At 44.1% G+C, this 21,039-nt stretch overlaps 1 protein-coding gene across 1 annotated transcript in view; it reads right to left on the bottom strand.

The window, feature by feature from the left end:
- Window positions 1-10,205, bottom strand: part of GSR (glutathione-disulfide reductase) — a 41,688-nt gene extending 31,483 nt beyond the window's left edge. The window contains exon 1 of the mRNA XM_045535278.1: window positions 9,874-10,205. Within this exon, the coding sequence (XP_045391234.1) occupies window positions 9,874-10,137 (264 nt within the window). The 5' untranslated portion in view covers window positions 10,138-10,205. The remainder of the gene's footprint in view (window positions 1-9,873) is intronic.
- Between the last annotated feature and the right edge of the window lie 10,834 nt (window positions 10,206-21,039).

Raw genomic sequence — 21,039 nt, 5'->3', positions numbered from 1 at the left:
AAACAAGAAGGATTTTATTGCACAGATAAAAAAAGTATTAACAAATCCAGATGCTCTCATTTCTTTTCATTATACCTTGCATCAGCAAAATCTCTGTGCTAAAGCTACTATTTTAAGTGACATTTTGCAATAATTTCTAAGTATTGTTAACTATGGATTTGCCTATCATTCTAAAGTGCATTGGCTATTGCAGGGACAGGTATCCCTGTGAGAACAGTTAAATTTTATGAAGAACAGAATCAGCAATGTGAATTATTAAAAGAAGATTTCTATAGGAATGCAGCATTTCTGTGTGATATCATGTCAAATCAAAATGACTTGAATATTTCTTTGCAAGGTAAAGCTAAATCTATACATGATATGTGACAAAAAAATCCAAGCATTTTAAAAATAGCTATCTTTTTTCAAAACACTTCTTCAGAAGGAAATTTTGGACAACATTCCCCAATTAGCAAAGTCTTGATGAACAGGATGAGATATGCAGATCATCTGAAGAACATGCAGCTGTTACAGATCTATTGACTGGAGACTATAAGGACAGGTCCACTGACTTTGAGAATCATGACATCACACTCAAAGTAACATTTTAGCCTCACCTAGTTGATGTCACCAAGGCACCTAAAGAACTAGAGATGGGGCCCAGCGCGGTGGCTCACACCTGTAATCCTAGCACTCTGGGAGACTGAGGTGGGAGGATCGCTTGAGGTCAAGAGTTGGAGACCAGCCTGAGCAAGAGTGAGACCCCATCTCTACTAAAAATAGAAAAAATTAGCTGAGCAATGAAAATAGAAACAAAAAAAATTAGCCAGGTGTGGTGGCTGATTTCTAAAGCAAAAAAATGAACTGAGACATTTGCAAGAGGTATTAACAAAGGTTGGAATTCAAATTGTTTTTGCTCAATACTTAGCTAAGCAGAACATTAGATTAACCTGAACCTCCCCGTCTCAGGAATCATCAAACTTAAAAGGTCTGTTACTCTGGGGCACTGAGGGGGACCCAGAAAGAGTTCAGTGAGATAAAACTTTTCTGGAATGGCAGTTCTCTCTACCTGATGCTCACTACAGCGCGATCTGGGCACTATCTCCTGCCCCATGCCCGAAAAAGAACAGGATCTGGGAACCCACAACCTATTTAATCCCTAATGTTGCAACGCTGGAATGTGACTTACAAATGCCAAAGGTTATAAGTATTTCCATGTCATTCCTTCAATTTCACCCTACAAGAAAACATTCTGTTGCCACTTTTCAAAGTATGTTTTGCAAAAAAACAGAAACTCTGAGGGATTCAGAGGCAGTCTTTCTTTTCTTCGCCCTGCAGGCTTAGTGGGTTTTGAGGCAGATGGTAAAGCAGTGTTATACTAAGACTGGAGCAAAAAATTCAACATCAAGAAAGTAATTAAAAGCCAAATTTCAGCAACAGCATTTGCCTGCTTCAACTAACCCCACACCTTATGAGCAGTCCTTTATTTGGCACTTTATGAATATACGTGGGCCCTATTTTATCAAGATCTAAACCCAGGAAACAGTAATTTTTTGTGTTTGAGGGATACCTGTCAATATTGAAGGAAGTAATGACAGAGTTCCTTTAAACTGACCTCTTTTTAGTAAATTACATTTAGAAATGCCATGTTCAGCCTTATTGGGAGACAGACACCATAATATCAAAGTGCACCGTGTCACTTCCAAGTTAGGTTATGATTTATGGGTTGCTGAGTAATTGTTTTCAGCCTAGTTGAACAGTGATCTACTGCAGTGCTCCCCAACCTTTTTGGCTCCAGGGACTGGTTTCACGGAAGACCCTTTTTTCCCTGACGGGGGTTGGCGGTGGGGGGTGGCTATGGGTGCAGCTCAGGCGGTGATGCCAGTAATGGGAGTGGGTGGGGGCAGGCAGGGGGTTTGGGGACCCTACTGAGCTGCCTGTGTCTCCTGTTTCTCTTTCAAAACTGCAGCCTCTCCAGTTGGTGCTATGTGACTTAGTGATCAAGGCTTTTGTCACATGATCAACCCTTACTATCCAACTCTCACTGGTGAGAACTACGTGCCACAACCACAGGAACCTGGTTACTCTTTATCACAGAATCAGTACACTCAGCAAGAACACGTGAGCTCCCACAGGGCCTGGAGCAAGGGGAGCGGCAGGTAAAGGTGAACTTCTCAAGCTGGCTCTACCCACGTAGGTAGAGCCCTGAACCACGAGACTAAGCTCCCAGAAGGTTCTAATTCACCTTGGTTTTGGGCAACCTTTGCATTCTCCTTGGTCTACATGTGATCATGAGAGAAGCAATATATTTAGCTTTTTGGAGACTTTAAAAACTGAATTCAAGGGGAGAGCGGGGAGGAGGGGATGGGTATATTCACACCTAATGGCTGCAGTGTGCACCATCTGGGGGATGGACATGCTTGAAGCTCTGACTCAGTCGGGGCAAAGGCAATATATGTAGCCTTTGTACCCCTGTAATATGCGGAAATAAAAAAAAAATTTAAAAAAAAACCCTGAATTCAAGCTGGGCACATCTATGGTCCCGGCTACTCAGGAAGCTAAGGCCGGAGGATCACTTGAGTCTGGGAGTTCGAGGCCGGCCTGGGCAACACAGTGAGATCCTGTCTCTCAAAAAATTTAAAAACTTCACGTTTTTTTAAAAACTGAATTCAAAGATCATTTCATATATTTTTTTCTACCCTCAGAAATGACTTAATTGCAGTGGGCAGCAAGGGAATTCCAGGGAATAAGAGAAGATTTCTTTCAGTTTACCATTTTTTTTTTTTTTTTTTTTTTTTTTGAGACAGAGTCTCACTCTGTTGCCCAGGCTAGAGTGAGTGCCATGGCATCAGCCTAGCTCACAGCAACCTCAGACTCCTGGGCTTAAGCGATCCTCCTGCCTCAGCCTCCCGAGTAGCTGGGACTACAGGCATGAGCCACCATGCCCGGCTAATTTTTTTTGTATATATATTTTTAGTTGGCCAGATAATTTCTTTCTAGTTTTAGTAGAGACGGGGTCTCGCTCTTGCTCAGGCTGGTCTCGAACTCCTGACCTCGAGCGATCCACCCGCCTCGGCCTCCCAGAGCTAGGATTACAGGCGTGAGCCACCGCGCCCGGCCCCAGTTTACCATTTTTAAAGTCTAATCCAATATACTACAATTACAATTTTTTTGATACAGAAAAATAAAGACGAATTTAAGTGTGGAATCATACCGTTAGATCTACACACAGTTCTTTCTGTGGTTCATCCACTATGCTTTAGTGGTAGTTCTGGCCTCTGTTGCTTCTTGTACTTTGAACACAATATGGGGCAAGGTCATCTCATACCTCAGCTTCTTACCCTTTTTCCTCAAATGTCTTGAAGTGACAAATTCTATCAAAGAAAAATGAACTCTCAGGTACACCAAGTAACTTAGCTCAAGCTGCTCTAACAAAACACCATCGATTGTGGGGCTTTAAGAAGCCACAGACATTTACTTCTCATAGTTCCGGAAGCTGGGAAGTCCAAGACCAAAGTGCTGGCAGATTCGCTGCCTGGTGAGGGCACTTTTCCTAGCTTTCAGACAGATACCTTCTCTTCCTTCTTGCTGTGTCTTCACATGGCAGAGAGAAAGAGAATTCTGGTGTCTTTTCCTCTTGTGTTAAGGGCATCTATCGTGGCACCCCGTTCTCATGACCTCATCTAAACTTAACTACCTCCGCAAACCTCCCCTCCAAATACCATCATGCTGGGGCTCAGGGCTTCAACATATGAACTTGGAGGGTGGGGATGGGGGAGACAGAAACACTGAGTCCACAGCACCAACACGCGTCACTCCTAGGGAGGAGGCTACTCCATCATCTCACAGGATGGGGGAAAGCCTCCTGGTAGAGGAAGACTGAGGAGGAGTCAGAAAACCAAGGTAAGTCACACCATACAGATGCTCTCGGAAGCCGCCCTCGGCTGGTTACAGCAGAAGCACGAAATTATGAAACTAGAAAATGTAAGGACTCTAGGACCAAACTCATTGTCATCTGAGCCCCACAACCATTCAGGGTTTGCTGGATTCCTTCTGATGCTTCCACTGGGTGAAAGTCTTCACACAGTCCCTGCCCCGACAAAACCCCTGGCAACGTGTCTGGCTCGTGTTCCAGGATCACAATGGAGCTTTTAAAAAACACGCCAGGGTCTGGTGCAGGACGCTGGTCCAAAACAACGACCTCCCATAAACTTTGTTGAACAGCTGACTAAATGAGTGAACACAAAACAATGAAAGACACAACAATCCCACCACCTGTAAATACCCACTGCTAGACGAAGACTCTTACTTGAACCTTTGGTGTGAGTTCATCCACCAAACTTTAAAAATTTGCCAAGCTTTAAAATTAATGTATTTTATTGAGCAAAGAACTAGTTGGAGAGGCAATCTTAAAAGAAACTTCTATTTGCCCTCCCCAAGGGACACCTCCCAATAGCATCGCTAATCAGAAAACCATTTTCGTCGTGTCATTCTCCTGCTCAAAACCCTGCACAGTTCACTGTGCTTCTAGAAAGTCCACATTTTTTATTCACCACAACCTACCCATCAGCTTCCTTCCCATCTCTTACTTATATTAAAGAGACACCCTTTGAGCCAGTCAAATTCGATCACACAACATATCCTGCTTCTACGCCTTTGCCCCAAACCCTTCCCTGTCAAAGAATGACATTCACCTTCTGCGTTCAGAAAGAAAGAATCTTCTTCCTGAAATTCTCCCATGGTGCCCGAGCAGAAGCGAGAATCCCAACTCTTCTCCAGACGACTGTAATCTGTTATTACTTACAGCAGTTAACACAGACCACTCCCTTTTGGGGTTGACTGTCTACATTTGGTCTCCCCTACCATGGTGTAAATTTCTTGAAGGGACATTAGTCTTACAAATATTTGTATCTACCCTTTTCTCTCTACCTGCCCGAGTCTAAGCACTCAGCACTTAAAATACAAGAAATGAAGACAGGGACCAATGAAATGATGTCCTTCAGAAAGCCTTTATTTGTCCCTATACCTGCTTGGAAACCACTGCCCACAAGTTTATCAATGCAGCTGCGGACAGCCCACATAACTGGAATCCTTGAACAGATATAAATCCACGTCTTATCCATTGGTTATATCTTCTCCAATAATCAACACATCCCTACACCTTTCCTTGTAACTGAAAATGAAAAGCCAGTTTGAAAAGAGCCCTATGGAATGTCATTAAAATGTTAAGTAGGGAATTTCCCAAAGATATCACCGCTTAGATGCAGATAAAAGATGCTACAGCACAATGAGATTGTTATAATAAAACAGGAGACTAGGCCGGGTGCTGTGGCTCACGCCTGTAATCCTAGCACTCTGAGAGGCCAAGGTGGGTGGATCGTTTGAGCTCAGGAGTTCGAGACCAGCCTGAGCAAGAGCGAGACCCCGTCTCTACTAAAAAAATAGAAAGAAATTATCTGGACAACTAAAAATATATAGAAAAAATTAGCCGGGCGTGGTGGCACATGCCTGTAGTCCCAGCTACTCGGGAGGCTGAGGCAGGAGGATCGCTTGAGCCCAGGAGTTTGAGGTTGCTGTGAGCTAGGCTGACACCATGGCACTCTAGCCCGGGCAACAGAGTGAGATTCTGTCTCAAAAAAAAAAAAAAAAAAAAAAAAAAAAACCACAGGAGACTAAGAGACAGGGCTGAGACCGGATCCAGGGGCCTACAGATTAGATGCAAATGTTAAAATAAGCAACCCTCTAACGAAAGCTAACCAGAGAGACCAATAACCAACGGCAAAAACCTGCTTCAACCAGCTTGGCAGCTCTCTCTGCCACCTTACATAAACTTTAGTTTATTTTACATAACACCATTTACATTATAGTTTTAAAATTCCTCCGTCCTTGAAATCACCATGACAATTCCAAGACAACCATATAAAATATAAATTAAAAAAAAAATCCAATTCTAAGAATTACTACCCAAATTCCCAATAAAAGCCAACCCCTTAGCCTTAAATTGGCCTCGCTCCATCTGACTGACCGTGGCTCCCTTTGGCTGGGGTGGCACAGGGTCACTCCTCAGGCCATGCAGACTCAAATCGTCACCAGACACTGGGTGACACCAGGCTAGGGAGCTGGCAGGGGACTTCCACGAGCCATGCAGGAGCCCAAATACCTCCTCTCTAAGCCATAGCAAATCCATGCCTAGCCTCTGCTGGTAGACTTCATTCTTTTCTGTACTGCTTCCTCATATTTGGGGGCAAGATGCTTGCGACTTCTTCACATGCCGCCTTGCAAGGCAAGGATGCCCTTACGCTGCTTGCCCTTACAGTATCAGCCAATCTCCTTCTGTTTGCTGTGTTTGGATTAGGTTTTTGTGGAAGGATTGTGAGGATAGACAGACAGGGTGACCCAAGGGAAAGGGAACTCGGACTATGGTCTTGCTTGATCACTTGACTGAATGCCACAAAGTGGAGGTGGTTTGATATAATAAAACTCCTACGGAGGTCAGTTCCACCTGGACAGGAAGAAAACTCTATGATATTAAATGTTACTTAGAAAATAGAAGATGAGCCTTCCAGACACAGAAAGCTCCACTCCCTCTAACCACTCTGTCAGGGCTATAAATGCTCCATCAGATCTGGGAGAGAGGACGGTGGGATTATCAGAGGTCATGGAACCTGAGAGATGCCAGTTCTAGAGCAACACACCCCAGCATAGGACCACTAGTAACTGGACATGGCCCATGCCTCAAAGCCCCTAGACAATTCCTCACCCCAGCCCTGGGGGTTCATGGATGCTGGGGCGGGGATCTTCCCCGGAGCCACAACCACTGGGGCAAGGAGGAGGGTCCAAGAATGTCCAGACTCTGCAGGGTCCCATGGCTGACCATGGACACCATCACAACGGGTGGCAGGCAGGGAGAGGATGGGGACGCCTGTCCTCTGTTTTCTTCCTTTCTTTCAGGTCTTATCCAGAAAGCAAAAAAGACAGACAATACCCTCTCCATTCCCAGGGATTCTCCCCTCAGCTACACTGTCCAAATCTGGGCCTCCTTTAGATTAGATCACATTAAAAAAAACCCACTCATGTTCCCATGTGACACTGCCTGGCCCCAATATAAACTGGGTCACAGGAAGTTTTGGCAAGTCAGTGGGAGTCTAAACTACAATACTATCCTCCAATTAGACCTCTTTTACAAAAAAAGAAAAAGTCCAAATCCCTTATGTTCAGGCATTTATGGCCTTATGAGAAAACCCAGAGACACAGAGAGCTTACACCCTAACACACAGCCGTGTAAAACTGGATGTTTCTTGGACCCTTGACCTAAACCTTGCACCTCCTTTTGATCCCAGTTCAGAAAACCCCAAAGCCCCCTCAGAGCCTCCCAAGCAGGGACTGGACCCCCTTGAGACAATTCCAGCCTCTACCCCTAAGCCCCCACCCCACCCACTGATATATCCTCAACCACCCGGCCCTAAACCCAGCCCTAGACTCCCATGCCCTTTGCAGGAGATAGCCATGGGCCAAAAAGACTCGTAACCACAGGCAAAAATCTGTTTCAACCAGCTTGTCAGCTATCTCTGCCACCTTACATAAACTTTGGCTAATTATAATACCATTTACATTATAGTTTTAAAATTTCTCCTCCCTTGAAATCACCATGACAATTCTAAGACAACCACATAAAATATAAAAATAAAAAAAACCAATCCTAAGAATTACTCCCCAAATTTTTTTTTGGTTTTTTTTGAGACAGAGTTTCGCTCTGTTGCCCGGGCTAGAGTGCCGTGGCGTCAGCCTAGCTCACAGCAACCTCAGACTCCTGGGCTCAAGCGATCCTCCTGCCTCAGCCTCTAGAGTAGCTGGGACTACTAGTGTATACCACCACACCTGGTGCAAATTTTTCTTATTTTAGTTGCCTGGCTAATTTCTTTCTATTTTTAGTAGAGACAGGGTCTCGCTCTTGCTGAGGCTGGTCTTAAACTTCTGACCTCAAGCGATCCTCCCCCCTCGGCCTCCCAGAGTGCTAGGATTATAGGCGTGAGCCACCACGCCCGGCCAACTACCCAAATTGTTGATAAAAGCCAACCCCTTAGCCTTAAATATTCCTCCTGTCAATTAATAATACTTCAAAAGACCAAAAACCACTTCCTCGGTCTCTACTGAGGTTGAGGAGTGAGGACCTCCACTCGGAGGCCGCTAACGAGAAGAGCTAGGCCAGGCACTCTATAAAGCATCAGTCAATAGCCGATCATCCTTTGCTCACACTCAGTAGTTTATAATTCAGTGTTTCACATTCATAACAGAAACCTAAAAATGGGTGAGACCCTTTCTGATTAACACCAGTGGAACCAGGCAATGACAGCAGATGCCACAAGCAGATTATGACCTAAACGGGGGAAGAGGAAGACAGAGAAAAATGTAGAGGTACAGAAGTGAGAAGTGATCAAGTATTCTCACTACGTGTCCCAGGGGACTCTTAGTGGCACCCCACAATTGGCCTTCTGCAGAGACAGTGGACTAAGGTGTCGAAGTACGAAGTACAAGTTAATAATTAACAGGGTTTTTGTCCTTTCTTCTGTGTTCATTTTGAAAAAAGAACACTGAACACTAGAGTCAGCCGTTTCATAACAGTCCATGTTTAGTTTCATTCATTTCACAAACGCTTATTGAGCAAGGGATTTTCAAGTAAGAGGCACATAAACATAGGAACCCATCCCTGCCCTTAAGGAGTTCCTAATTTAATATAATTTAAATATCAGTCACCAAAGGAATTTAGTGAACCCACCCTCAACTCCAGGTTCCTCTTGGATACAGCGTTTTAAAAGTCAACACCCGCATCTTGGGATAGAACAGGCCACCCCAGTAACTTGGGAACAAAACTTATTCTTAAAAATTGTGGGCCAGGCACAGTGGCTTGAGCCTGTAGTCCCAGCTACTCCAGAGGCTGAGGCAAGAGAATTGCTGGAGCCCAGGAGTTCGAGGGTGCAGTGAGCTATGATAGCACCATTGCACTCCAGCCTGGGCAGCGAGACCCTCCTTTTAAAAAAAAAAAAAAGATAAACTAGACCAGGCACAGCGGCTCACGGGAGGATCGCTTGAGGCCAGGAGTTCCAGACCAGCCTGGGCAACACAGGGACACCCCGACTCAAAAAAAAAGAAAAGAAAAAATTTTTCAAAAATTATGAATAGTGTTTCAATCTCAGGATTTACAACTCTCTTTTTTGGTAGTTTTGAAATCCATTCCAAACCAAAACAGAAGCAAAATTTCTGCGAAACCACCTAATAGTGAGTCCTATGCCAAGGTAGGCTGTGTGCTCCCCCTTGGCTGCGATTCAGTCACCTGCCAAGCGCCCGAAAACGCCGAAGCCCGGGCCGCAGCTCCGGCCGATTGGGTCGAAGCCCTGGCAGCGAAACCCCAAGTGACTCGGACGTGCGCCCACGGCTGAGAACTGCCGCCACCGCTCGCTCCGCCCTGGAACCGGAGGACCGCGGTCCTCACTCCTCAACACCTGCCACCCGCCGCGTCCCCCACACAGGCCACCAGCAGTTTTCCCGGGGGCGGTTTTGTGTTTCACACGATCAAGTATGGAATACGACCTTCTCCCCGCCGGAGGAGCGAGAATGACAGAGTCGTGTTGGCTTTAACACAGCCTCGGGTCTCGTTAATGTCGCGTCTGCGCGGGTACAGTCGCGGGCTCGGCTCTGGGGGCCGCACAGAAGCCCCTCGACGCTTGTCCCGTCTCCCCCCGGCAGGGTCCCGGCTTCGGGGGGATGGGGCGGTAAAGCGGAAGGCGCAGCGCGGGGGACGGGATCGCAAGAGGACGCGCACAGGCTGTCCTTGAGAGGCCGGGACAAAGCGGGGCTGCGGGGCGCGAGGGGCGGCGGCCGGGGCCGGGTACTCACGCAAGTGCCACCCAGCTTGTGGCTCTCCACCACGGCGGCCCTGGCGCCGAGCTCCGCCGCCCTGCGCGCGCTGGCCAGCCCGCCCGAGCCGCCCCCGATCACCAGGTAGTCGTAGCAGGCGGCGGCGGGCGGCGGGCACCGCGGCTGCGGCTCCTGCGTGCCAGCCATGGCGCGGGACGGGGCGCGCGCGGGCAGCCGGAGGCCGGGGATGGCGCGCGCCGCCCGCCACCAGCTCGCGCTGCAGACGCGGGGCGGCAGGGCCATGCACGCGGAAGTGGCGCGCCGCGGGGGCGGGCCCGGGCCGGGGGGGCGCGGGCGGCGGGCCAGCGCAGCCTCACCGTGACTAAGCACCGCACCGCGCCGCGGCGGGGGCCGGGGGACGCGCCGCCTCCCTGGGCCTCCCAGGGCCCCGCCTCTCGGCCTCGGTCCTCACCCTGCCACCTGCGTCCCCGCACCCGGCGGCACCAGCCAGAGGAAGGTTTCTGGAGTCCCTAGGGGCGAGGCGGGGAAGGACGAACGCCCTCATGGTTTCACCCCGCTTCGCCAGAGTGGGCGCCTGGAGGGGTTGCCAGTGGTGCTGGCCTCTGTCTTGGGTGTTGATGTTTCTCAAAGTTCGTTCCCGAGACTACCTGGAGTGCTGATTCCTGGGCCTTAACCCAGAGGCCCGGAATAAGAATCTAAGGGGGCGAGACCCCAAGAATCATTTTTTTAAATTTATTTGTTTTTTGGAGATGGTGTCTTGGTTTGTTGCCCAGGCTGGCGTGCAGGGGCGCGATCATAGCTCACTGCAGCCTGGAAGTCCAGGGCTCAAGCGATCCTCCTGCCTCAGCCTCCCACGTAGCTGGGACTACAGGCGCGCGGGAGCCACCATGCCGGTGTAGGAATCCACATTTTAAACAACACTCTCTCCCACTTTCAGGTGATTCCTAAGCACACTTAGTTTGAGAAACATTGGAATAATGGGTTGAAACAGAGTAATGCTCTTTGTGATCCAGATGAAGCATAAAGATAGGGTCTAGATGGAGACATGCAAGAAGCATTGACCGCTCAAGCTGGAGAGACTGAGGTAGCCTTTTGGAAAATCTAGAAGGTCCAAGTGCACAGTACAGAGTAGTAAGTGTGCCCATCGCCCACAAGGACAGCATACAGGTCATGTGACCGCAAAGCTGAGTGCCCTGCAGGCAAAGGAATGAAGGTCCGGGTGGCACCCAGCCAGGCCGCGCACACTTGAGGGGTAGTGGGAATCAACTGCACCCAATTAGAATGGTAGCCGATTTCTTCTCCTTATTAAAAAGTAATATGGAGCCAGGCGTGGTGGCTGACGCCTGTAATCCTAGCACTCTGGGAGGCAGAGGTGGGAGGATCCCTAGAGGCCAGGAGTTAGAGAACAGCCTGAGCAAGAGCCAGACCTGTCTCTCCTAAAAATAGAAAAAATTAAGCAGGTGTGGTGGCCAGTGCCTGTTGTGCCAGCTACTCCAGGGACTGAGACAGGAGGATTGCTTGAGCCCAGGAGTTTGAGGTTGCTGTGAGGTAGGCTGACCTCAGAATGAGACTCTGTCTCAAAAAAGAAAAAAAAAAAAAAGAAGTAATATAGGAGAAGGCAAAGTTCTTCCTTCCAGTAGATTGCCATGTAATAAATCTAGAAGGAACAAGAGTTAGAAAGTCACCATTTTGCAACTATCAGCGATTATTGTTTTGTCAGGAACCATCAATGAACAGTAAAACCACTGGTGAATGTTTGATAGGAAAAGGTTATATATACAGTTTCAGAATATGTCCCTACACATTGTTGATTGATCACAAAGGGGAAAATGGTAACTACAGTGGGCCAGGCACCACCTTATCCAAACGATCAAAGCTAAATGTTGCCAACAATGAGACAGCTGTCATTGAGTGGCTCACGATGGGAGGCAGGAAAGGACACAGATTCACCTATGTAGTATCCCTGCTAAAAATCCGTAGCCTGAATCCTGTCATGAGGTAACACTCAGAACAACTCGAGCGAAATTTTACAAACTAGCCTGTCCTGTTCAAAAATGATCAATGTTTTGAAAACAAAGCAAGGCCAAGGAAGTTTTCCAGATTAAAAATGATTGAAGAAATATGCAACTGAAGGCAAAGCTTGATCCTGGATGGGATTCTCCATTGGGAGAAATTTGCTCTGAAGGACAATTGATGAAATTTGACTACAGTCTGCATAACATATAATGGTACTATATCAATGTTAAATCTCCAGAGTTGGACAGTTGTACTGTGGTTATGTGAGAGAATGACCTTGCCAACAGATACAGAAGTATTTAGGGCTAAAGAGTCTGAGTCAGAGAAACTTGGATTCAAGTCCCACGACAGGCACTGTCAAAGTCCCTTACCCTCTCTGATAGTTTCTTTATCTAGGAAATGGGGGGGCTGATGAAAAGGAGATAAATGTGTTAGTGGGAAAAACCCAAACTCTGTAAAATAATTTAAAGGTTTATTCTGAGCCAGATGTGTGTGACCAACCCGGAGCACATGGCCTCAAGAAGTCCTGAGAAAATGTGCCCGTGGTAGCTGGGTTACAGTTTGGTTTTATATATTCATGGAGACAGTTATTACTCGAGATCCTAAGAAAATCCGTGGGGGTGTACATCGGTTTGGCCTGAAAAGGCAGGACCTCTCGAAGCAGGGGCTTACAGGTTATAGGTGTGTTTACAGATTCTTTGATTGGTAATTGGCTAAAGAAATGAAGCTTGGAATGTTTTAACTTAAGATAAGGATGTCTGTTTAATCAGAGACAAGCCACTGGACATTTAGGGAAACTTCAGGGATCTGTTAAGTAAATTGATGTCCTGCAGGTGTTACCGGGGAGGCCCTTGGGCTCTCTGTGCAATAGAGATTGACAAGAGGCCAAACTGCTAAGCACAAGGGAGACAGCACAAAGGAAAAAGTCCTCAGACGGGCTCTCCAGGGAATTCAGGGAGAGTTTTAAAGAGGCTTAGGTAGGAAAAAGGTGACATGTATGCATGCAGGGGTGGAGATTTTCTAGTGCCTGTGTAGTTCTATTATATACTTCATGCATCACCTGTCTCATTAGTACGTTAAATCTCCACCCCTGAGCATGATTTTGATCATTAAAATGAGATGGTAATGAGGGAAAAAGCCTAGGTAAGGTCAAAATGGGGGTCTCTTCTGGCTCGAGGTGGTTGGATCCAGATAGGTCTGGTTCTTTTGTAGCTAGGTGCCTTCTCAGCCCGTGTCAGTGTTTTGCTCTAGTGTCCCTGGAAAACATTACTCACAAGACAGACAGTTGGGCCCCTCTCCCTATCTAGGCTAAATTCCAGTGGCCAAGAAGCCCTTTGAATTAGGCTGGGTCATGCTGTCCCATGTTGTCTCCCTTGGTCAGAAGTGAGGCTTGGCCGCGCGCGGTGGCTCACGCCTGTAATCCTAGCACTCTGGGAGGTCGAGGCAGGTAGATCGCTCGAGGTCAGGAGTTCGAGACCAGCCTGAGCAAGAGTGAGACGCCGTCTCTACTAAAAATAGAAATAAATTATCTGGCCAACTAAAAATATATATACAAAAAATTAGCCGGGCGTGGTGGCACATGCCTGTAGTCCCAGCTACTCGGGAGGCTGAGGCAGGAGGATCGCTTGAGCCCAGGAGTTTGAGGTTGCTGTGAGCTAGGCTGATGCCACGGCACTCACTCTAGCCCGGGCAACAGACCGAGACCCTGTCTCAAAAAAAAAAAAGAAGTGAGGCTTAAGTCCTCTCCCTATACTGTCTCACAGGTGTGGTTTAAGGTCTTGCATGGCCTTAGGCCTATTAATGATTTAGTGTCTTATTGTTATTATACAAAGAGTAACTTCAAAAGGGAGAGGGCATGACAAGGCCTGTCTCATCTCCCTTCTCCTCATGGCTGGCAACTCAGCTGTAAGGTTTTTCTAGGGTCCCCTTGGCCCAAAGGGGGTCCTTTCAGTCTACTGGGGGGCTTACGATTTTACTTTAGTTCACACACATCAAACACAGAGAATAACTTAAAGTGGAGGAAATGACCCAGCAGGAACTGGAAGTATGTCAGTAGAGCTGTGCAGATGGGGATGCAGGCAGTTTTAAGGGGGCAATGGGAGATGTGTGGAGTTCTGGAAAGCCTTGGTTGTCACCAGGCTAAGGTGTTTAGATGTTACTCCACAGGCAATAAGGAGTCACTGGAAGGCTGGGCGAGGTGGCTCATGCCTGTAATCCTAGCACTCTGGGAGGCCAAGGTGGGAGGATCGCTTGAGCTCAGGAGTTGGAGACCAGCTTGAACAAGAGTCTCTACTAAAAATAGAAAATTAGCCAGGCATGGTGGCATGTGCCTGTAGTCCCAGCTACTTGGGAGGTGGAGGCAAGAGGATCCCTTGAGCCTTAGGAGTTTGAGGTTGCTGTGAACTAGGCTGATGCCACGGCACTCTAGGCAGGGCTCTGTCTCACAAAAAAATAAAAATAAAAATAAAAATGGAGTCAGTGGAGATCTCTTAGAGGTGTCTTTCCTTGGAAATCTATGAAATGAACTGGAGAAGGTGAAACTGACAGTAGAGGAGGCAAAGGTTACAGGTGGCAGAATTGAAAACAGGAAGGAACAAACCTGAGAGACTTAAGAGAAATTGACAGGTTGGGGGAGGATGAAAGAGTCAAAGAGAGTAAGTCTTGATGTTGGATAAATGGGAGAAAAAAATGCTATGAAGCAAAAATGAAGAAGATGAAAGAAGGTAAAGGTCTATGTGTCTGCTAGTATTAAAGGGGAAAAGAACATTCTATCACCTAACTATATACTCCCATGCAATATGTTGAAACCAAAGGTTCATAAGGTATTATTTGGGACTAAAATATTTTATTATCATGCAGGCAGTTCTCCTTTTTGCTTCTGACTTAGGTGAAAGGAGAATAGGTTGCCATGGTCTATGAAGACTTCATATCTAAGCTTTCCCTTCTTCAAGCAAAGAAATGTCAGATAAAGGAAACATTTAGTTGATGTAGTTCATAAGAGGAATTTTCAGGATGATATTAAGTGCTAAGAATGAAAATCAACTAAGTTATCATTACAGTGTGGCAATCTTGTGGCATCATTATAAACTAGCATGACTTGTGAGAAACAGCTATTTCACCTTTAATAATTTCATCTTTAAAAATTTTCTTTCAAACACTAGATGAACTTAGGTGATTTCTACAAAGATTCCATGAGATATTTGTCAGAATAATAAACCCACAATTAATACCTATTGAGCTAAGCACTGTGCTAAAGCTTTACATATTATCCCTCCCTCAACACAAGAACTAAATACTGTACTATTATTGTCTCCATTTTATAGATGCAGAGACTGAGGTTCAAAGAGGTTAAATAACTTGCACAAGATTAAACAGCTGGTAAAAGGCAGAGCAGGAATTCAAATCCTGGAGGCCTAACTCAGAAGCCTGTTCTCTTAACCATAATTAGAAAGAAACCATCATAAAGAATATCTTACGGTGAAAATACAAGCTCCAAGATTTTTTTAAATGATATTTTTTGGTAGGAGAAAATGTGGAATATCACTTTTTATTTATTTTATTCTAAAAAAAAGGACCCGTTCCCTCTCTCTGCATTTTTTTTTTCTGTAGGATAATTTGTAGGAAGTGTGTTCATGACTCATAAGTGACTAATTTATATTACAACTTTGTGTTGAGGTTGCAGGTCAAGAGCTATTATGTTAGCAGGAAGGTGGTAATGGTACTTATATAAATGATCTGAGACGTCTATACAGGAAATAGTGTACCCAAAGAATCTTGCACATACATATTGCGCAATAAAATGCATTTCTTATGTTCCACATATGAAGATAATTGCAGTCACTTAGGAGAAAGATAAAAATAATATGAGGAAAGGAATAATTGAACATTACCAAATTACATACTATCAATGTTTAATATTGAGATGAAGGATAAACACTGAGGAGACAGAGAACAGGAATGTGAAATTAGCACAAAGCAAATTACACTAAAAGGGGAAAGAAACTTTCAGAGGAGCATGGCAAGTCTTCTTTGCTGAGAAACTGGATACAGCCTTATAACGTAACATCTAGAGGGAAAGAACACATGTACTGAAGACCTCTTTCACTCTTTTGATCTGTTTCACTAAAGTATTTTGAAAGAAGAGGCTGGGCGCTGTGGCTCACGCCTGTAATCCTAGCACTCTGGGAGGCCGAGGCGGGTGGATTGCTCAAGGTCAGGAGGTCGAGACCAGCCTGAGCAAGAGCCAGACCCCATCTCTACTAAAAATAGAAAGAAATTATCTGGCCAACTAAAAATACATATATGGAAAAAAAAATTAGCTGGGCATGGTGGCGCATGCCTGTAGTCCCAGCTACTCGGGAGGCTGAGGCAGGAGGATCACTTAGGCCCAGGAGTTTGAGGTTGCTGTGAGCGAGGCTGACGCCATGGCACTCACTCCAACCCGGGCACCAGAGTGAGACTCTGTCTTAAAAAAAAAAAAAAAAAAAGAAGATGATGGAAGATGTCTTAATAAAACTAAAGCTTTAGAAATAATACCATTATTCCTATTCTGAATCTAAATATGTGATATTTCTGTAACTGTTTATTTTTAAAATGTTATTTTGCAATACTGAAGATAAAGTACCTGTATAAGAATAATACAATGCACATTCACACACCTACACTGTTTAGTTCCACATAGCTTTCCCACTAGCAACCTCCTGCCTTTTTCCAGCCCCCAGAGGTAATCAGTATCCTAAAAGTGGTGTTTATCTTTTTCCTTCATTTCTCTACGGCAAACAACCTAAATGTCCATCATCAAAAAATAAATACTCATATAATGGATTAATATTCATATAATGAACTATCCAGAAGTAAAAATACATGAACTACAGCTACACAAATCAACTGGTTAATCTAACAGTGTTAAATGAAAAAATAATAAATATATGACATTTAAAAATATGGGAAATACTATATTACTTACAGATAAATAATATACTAACATTTAAAAACTTATTTGTACATGTATTTAGAAAACTAAGAAAAAATCACCTATAATCCTAGCACTCTGGGAGGCCAAGGCAGGAGGATTGCTTGAGGTCAGGAGTTTGAGACCAAACTCAGCAAGAGACAGACTCTTTTTCTACTGAAAATAGAAAAAAATTAGCTAGAGAATTAAAAAATAGAAAAAATTAGCCAAGTGTGGTGGTGCATGCCTGTAGTCCCAGCTACTCAGGAGGCTGAGGCAGGAAGATTGCTTAGGCCCAGGAGTTTGAGGTTGCTGTGAGCTAGGCTGACGCCACGGCACTCCAGCCCGGGCAACAGAGTGAGAGTCTGTCTCCAAAAACAGAAACGAAAAAATCAGCCAGGTGCAGTGGCTCATGCCTGTAATCCCAGCACTTTGGGAGGCCTTGGTGGGAAGATTGCTTGAGGCCAGCAGTTTAAGACCAGTCTGGGCAATAAGTAATGAGATCCAAACTCTACCAAAAATTTTAAAAATTAGCTGGGTGTGGTGGCACACACTTGTAGTTCCAGCTACTCCAGAGGCTAAGGCGGGAGGACTGCTTGAGCCTAGGAGTTCAAAGTTACAGTGAGCTATGATTGCACCATTGCCCTCCTGCCTAGGTGACAGCAAGACCTTGTCTCAAAAATATTATTTTTGCAGTTTGAATTTTCAGTTGTTGGCAATAAAGCCTAAAGTTAGAAGAAGTACTTTCAAAAGTAGCCATCTTATTATTTAGAACAAAAACTACAAAAATAAAAATAAATTTCAGAAACCTAAATGTAAAAGCTAAAAAACAAACCTTTGAGAAGAAAACATAAGAGAATCTTCCAACTGCACAATAGGCAAATAAAGGGTTCTTAAACCGGACACATAAAGCAATAGCCATAAAAGAAAAAATTTGATCAATTGTCATCAAAATTAAAAACTTATGCTCACCTAAAAGTGATTAACAGCCAGGTGCAATGGCACATGACTATAATCCCAGCTACTCAGGAGGACTGCTTGAGCCCAGGAGTTCAAGGTTGTAGTGTGCTATGATTATGCCTATGAATAGCCACTGCACTCAAGCCTGGACAACCCCATTTCTTAAAAAAAAAAAAAAAAAAAAGTCATTAAGAAAATAAATAGGTGGCCAGGGACAGTGGCTCACACCTATAATCCTAGCTCTTTGGGAAGCTGAGGCAAGAGGATCACTTGAGGCCAGGAGTTCAAGACCAGTATTGGGCAACATACCAAGATCCTATCTCTACACGAAAAAAGATTTAAAAAATTAGCTGGGCATGGTGGTGCAGGGTTGTTGTAGTCCTAGCTACTAGGGAGGCCAAGGTAGGAGGATTGCTTGAGGCCAGGAGTTCAAAGTTACAGTGAGCTGTGATCACACCACTGCACTCTAGCCTGGACAACAGAGTGAGGCTCTGTCTCAATCAATCAATCAATCAATCAATCAATAAATAAATAGGTAAGCCACAGACTGGGATAAATATTCACAAAACATATATCTGACTGGTATCCAGGCTATATAAAGAACTACAACTCATTAAAACGAAAGAGAAACAACAGTTTTGAATAGACACTTCAAAAAAAGATGAATAATAATAAGCACACAAAAAAGTCAGTATCATTAAGCACCAGGGGAACACAAATTAAAACTGCTATGAGAAATCACTAAACACCCACCAGAAGGGCTAAAATAAAATACAGTGACAATACCAAATGCTGGCAAGGATGCAAGGAAACTGAATCGGTTATGTTGCAGGTGGGACTATAAGATGGTACCGCCACTCTGAAAGAGGGTATGGTAGTTTCTTACAAAACTAAACATGTGCTTGCTCTATGACCAAGCAATTGCACTCTTGGGCATTTATCCCAGAGAAATGACAACTTATGTTCACATAAAAACTTATACACAAATATTCATAGTAGCTTTGTTCATAATAGCGAAACCTGGAAAAAACCCAGATGTCCTTCACATGTGATGGTTCATCAAAGTATGTTACATTCACACCAAGGAATAAGACTGAGCAGTAAAAAGGAATGAATATTGATGCACACAACTGGTATGGATCTCAAGATTATGCTGAGTACAAAAGCCAATCTTAAACGGTAACATGCTGTATGATTCCACTTATATTCTTAAAATGGCAAAATTAAAGAGATGGATTTTATTTGTTAATTATACCTCAGTAAAGGTGGACGAAAAAAAGAGATGGAGAATAGATTGGTGGTTGCCTGAGGTTGGTGGTGGTGAGGGGTAGAAAGTGGGCTGTCTGTGCCTAAAAAGGGTAGCATGAGGAATTCTTGCAATGGAACTACTCTGTATCTTGACTGGTCATGGTCAATTTAATCTGCTACATAGGTGATGACATTGCACAGAGCTAAATCACATACACATGTGTATATGTAAAACTGGTAAAGTCTGAATAAAGTCAATGGATTGTGTCAATATATATTTCTTGTTTGTGATATTGTACATTAGTTATGCACAAATTTAACATTTGGAGAAACTGGGTAAAGGATATATGTGATTGCTATTATTTCTTATAACTGTATGTGAATCTATAATTATCTTAAAATGTTAAAATAATTATGCAATGTGAACAAAGCCTTATCCAAAGACTATGTTTTATATAATTTCATTTATAGAAGTCGTAGAAGAGGCAAAATTAATCTGTGGTGGAAAAAACCCAGAACAATGGTTACTGTCTGTGCAACATTTTGTATTTTGACAGATATTTGGGTAGCACAGGTGTATACATATCTTGGATCTCAAGTAATGGTACACTTAAGATGGGTGCATTTCATTGCAGTTAATGATATGCATGATAAAGTATATGAAGGAAACCAGAATATGTCACACCAAAATATGCCTCTTTCACATAAGAATATTTTTTACACTAAAGACAATTAAGCAGCAGAAAACGGAGAAAAAGCTCTCCCTAGCCTTCCGTTTTCTTCCTAAAGACAGGATATACATACATTCTCCCTTACTGGAGGCAGCCCAAGACTCCTTTCTGCCCAGAGATGGCACCAAAACATCTGCAAGCAAAACTTATTCCATTCGTTTCCTCCCATGCACAGTACTTAACTTCTCATAGTTTCCTGCCTTTGGAAGCCTAAAACCACCTTCCTTTATCCTGTCATTTTCCCACAATTTTTTTTCTTTGTTAAACTCTCATAAGCCAGAATTCTAAGCCACTGCTTATAGTTACTTTTCACTGGGATTTCTCCTGCGTGATGCACAACACTGCATGCGTTATAAACTTGTTTGCTTTCCTCTTGCAAATCCATCTTTTGTCGTAGGTGTCTCAACTACAAACTAAGAGGGGTAGAGGTGATCTTTGGCCTCTTCTATGCATACATACACATATGACATAGTTAATGAAATGCATACTGAAGTATTTTGGAGAAGCGTACTAATGTCTACAACTTTGAAATGCATCAAAAACTAAGAGTGATGAAAGGATGGAGGGATTGATGGTTATGTGCTCAAATAAGTATAATAAAATGTGGTAGGTAAAATGTTTTCAACTTTTTTGTTGGTCTAAAAAATTTTATAATAAAATATTGAAAAAAATAAACTTGTTTTTTTTTCTTTTTTTTTTTTTAGTCAGTCAAATTTAGCAGTGGAGAAGTTTTCTTTTTTAATGTAAAAATTCTAGCTGGATGTAGTGGCACATCTCTGTGGTCCCAGCTACTTGGCAAGCTGAGGTGGGAAGATATCCTATTTCTAAAAAAAAAAAAAAAATTAAAAGATAAGAAATTCTAAACGTCAGGCCATAAAAGCAGTTTGGATCCACGTAATACATATAAATTCAGGCCATATTTTAATAAAAATCTGTCCCACCAACCAAACATGATTATATGTAATTTTAAAGTTTGTTGACAATCCTATACTTTTATATATAAAGAAAACAGGTTACATCACTTGTTAAATAAGAAAAATGTGTTTTAAGAATATAACTAGGGCCAAGCATAATGGCTCACACCTGTAATCCTAGCACTCTGGGAGGCTGAGACCAGCGTGAGCAAGGGTGAGACTCCTGGCTCTACTAAAAACAGAAAAATTAGCGAGCGTGGTGGTGCGCGCCTGTAATCCTAGCTACTTGGCAGGCTGAGGCAGGAGAATCACTTCAGCCCAGAAGTTTGAGGTTGCTGTGAGCTAGGCTGACACCATGGCACTC

Source organism: Lemur catta, chromosome 22, assembly GCF_020740605.2.
Source record: "Lemur catta isolate mLemCat1 chromosome 22, mLemCat1.pri, whole genome shotgun sequence".
Classification (NCBI taxonomy): domain Eukaryota; kingdom Metazoa; phylum Chordata; class Mammalia; order Primates; family Lemuridae; genus Lemur; species Lemur catta.
This window is presented reverse-complemented; position numbering and strand designations above follow the sequence as displayed.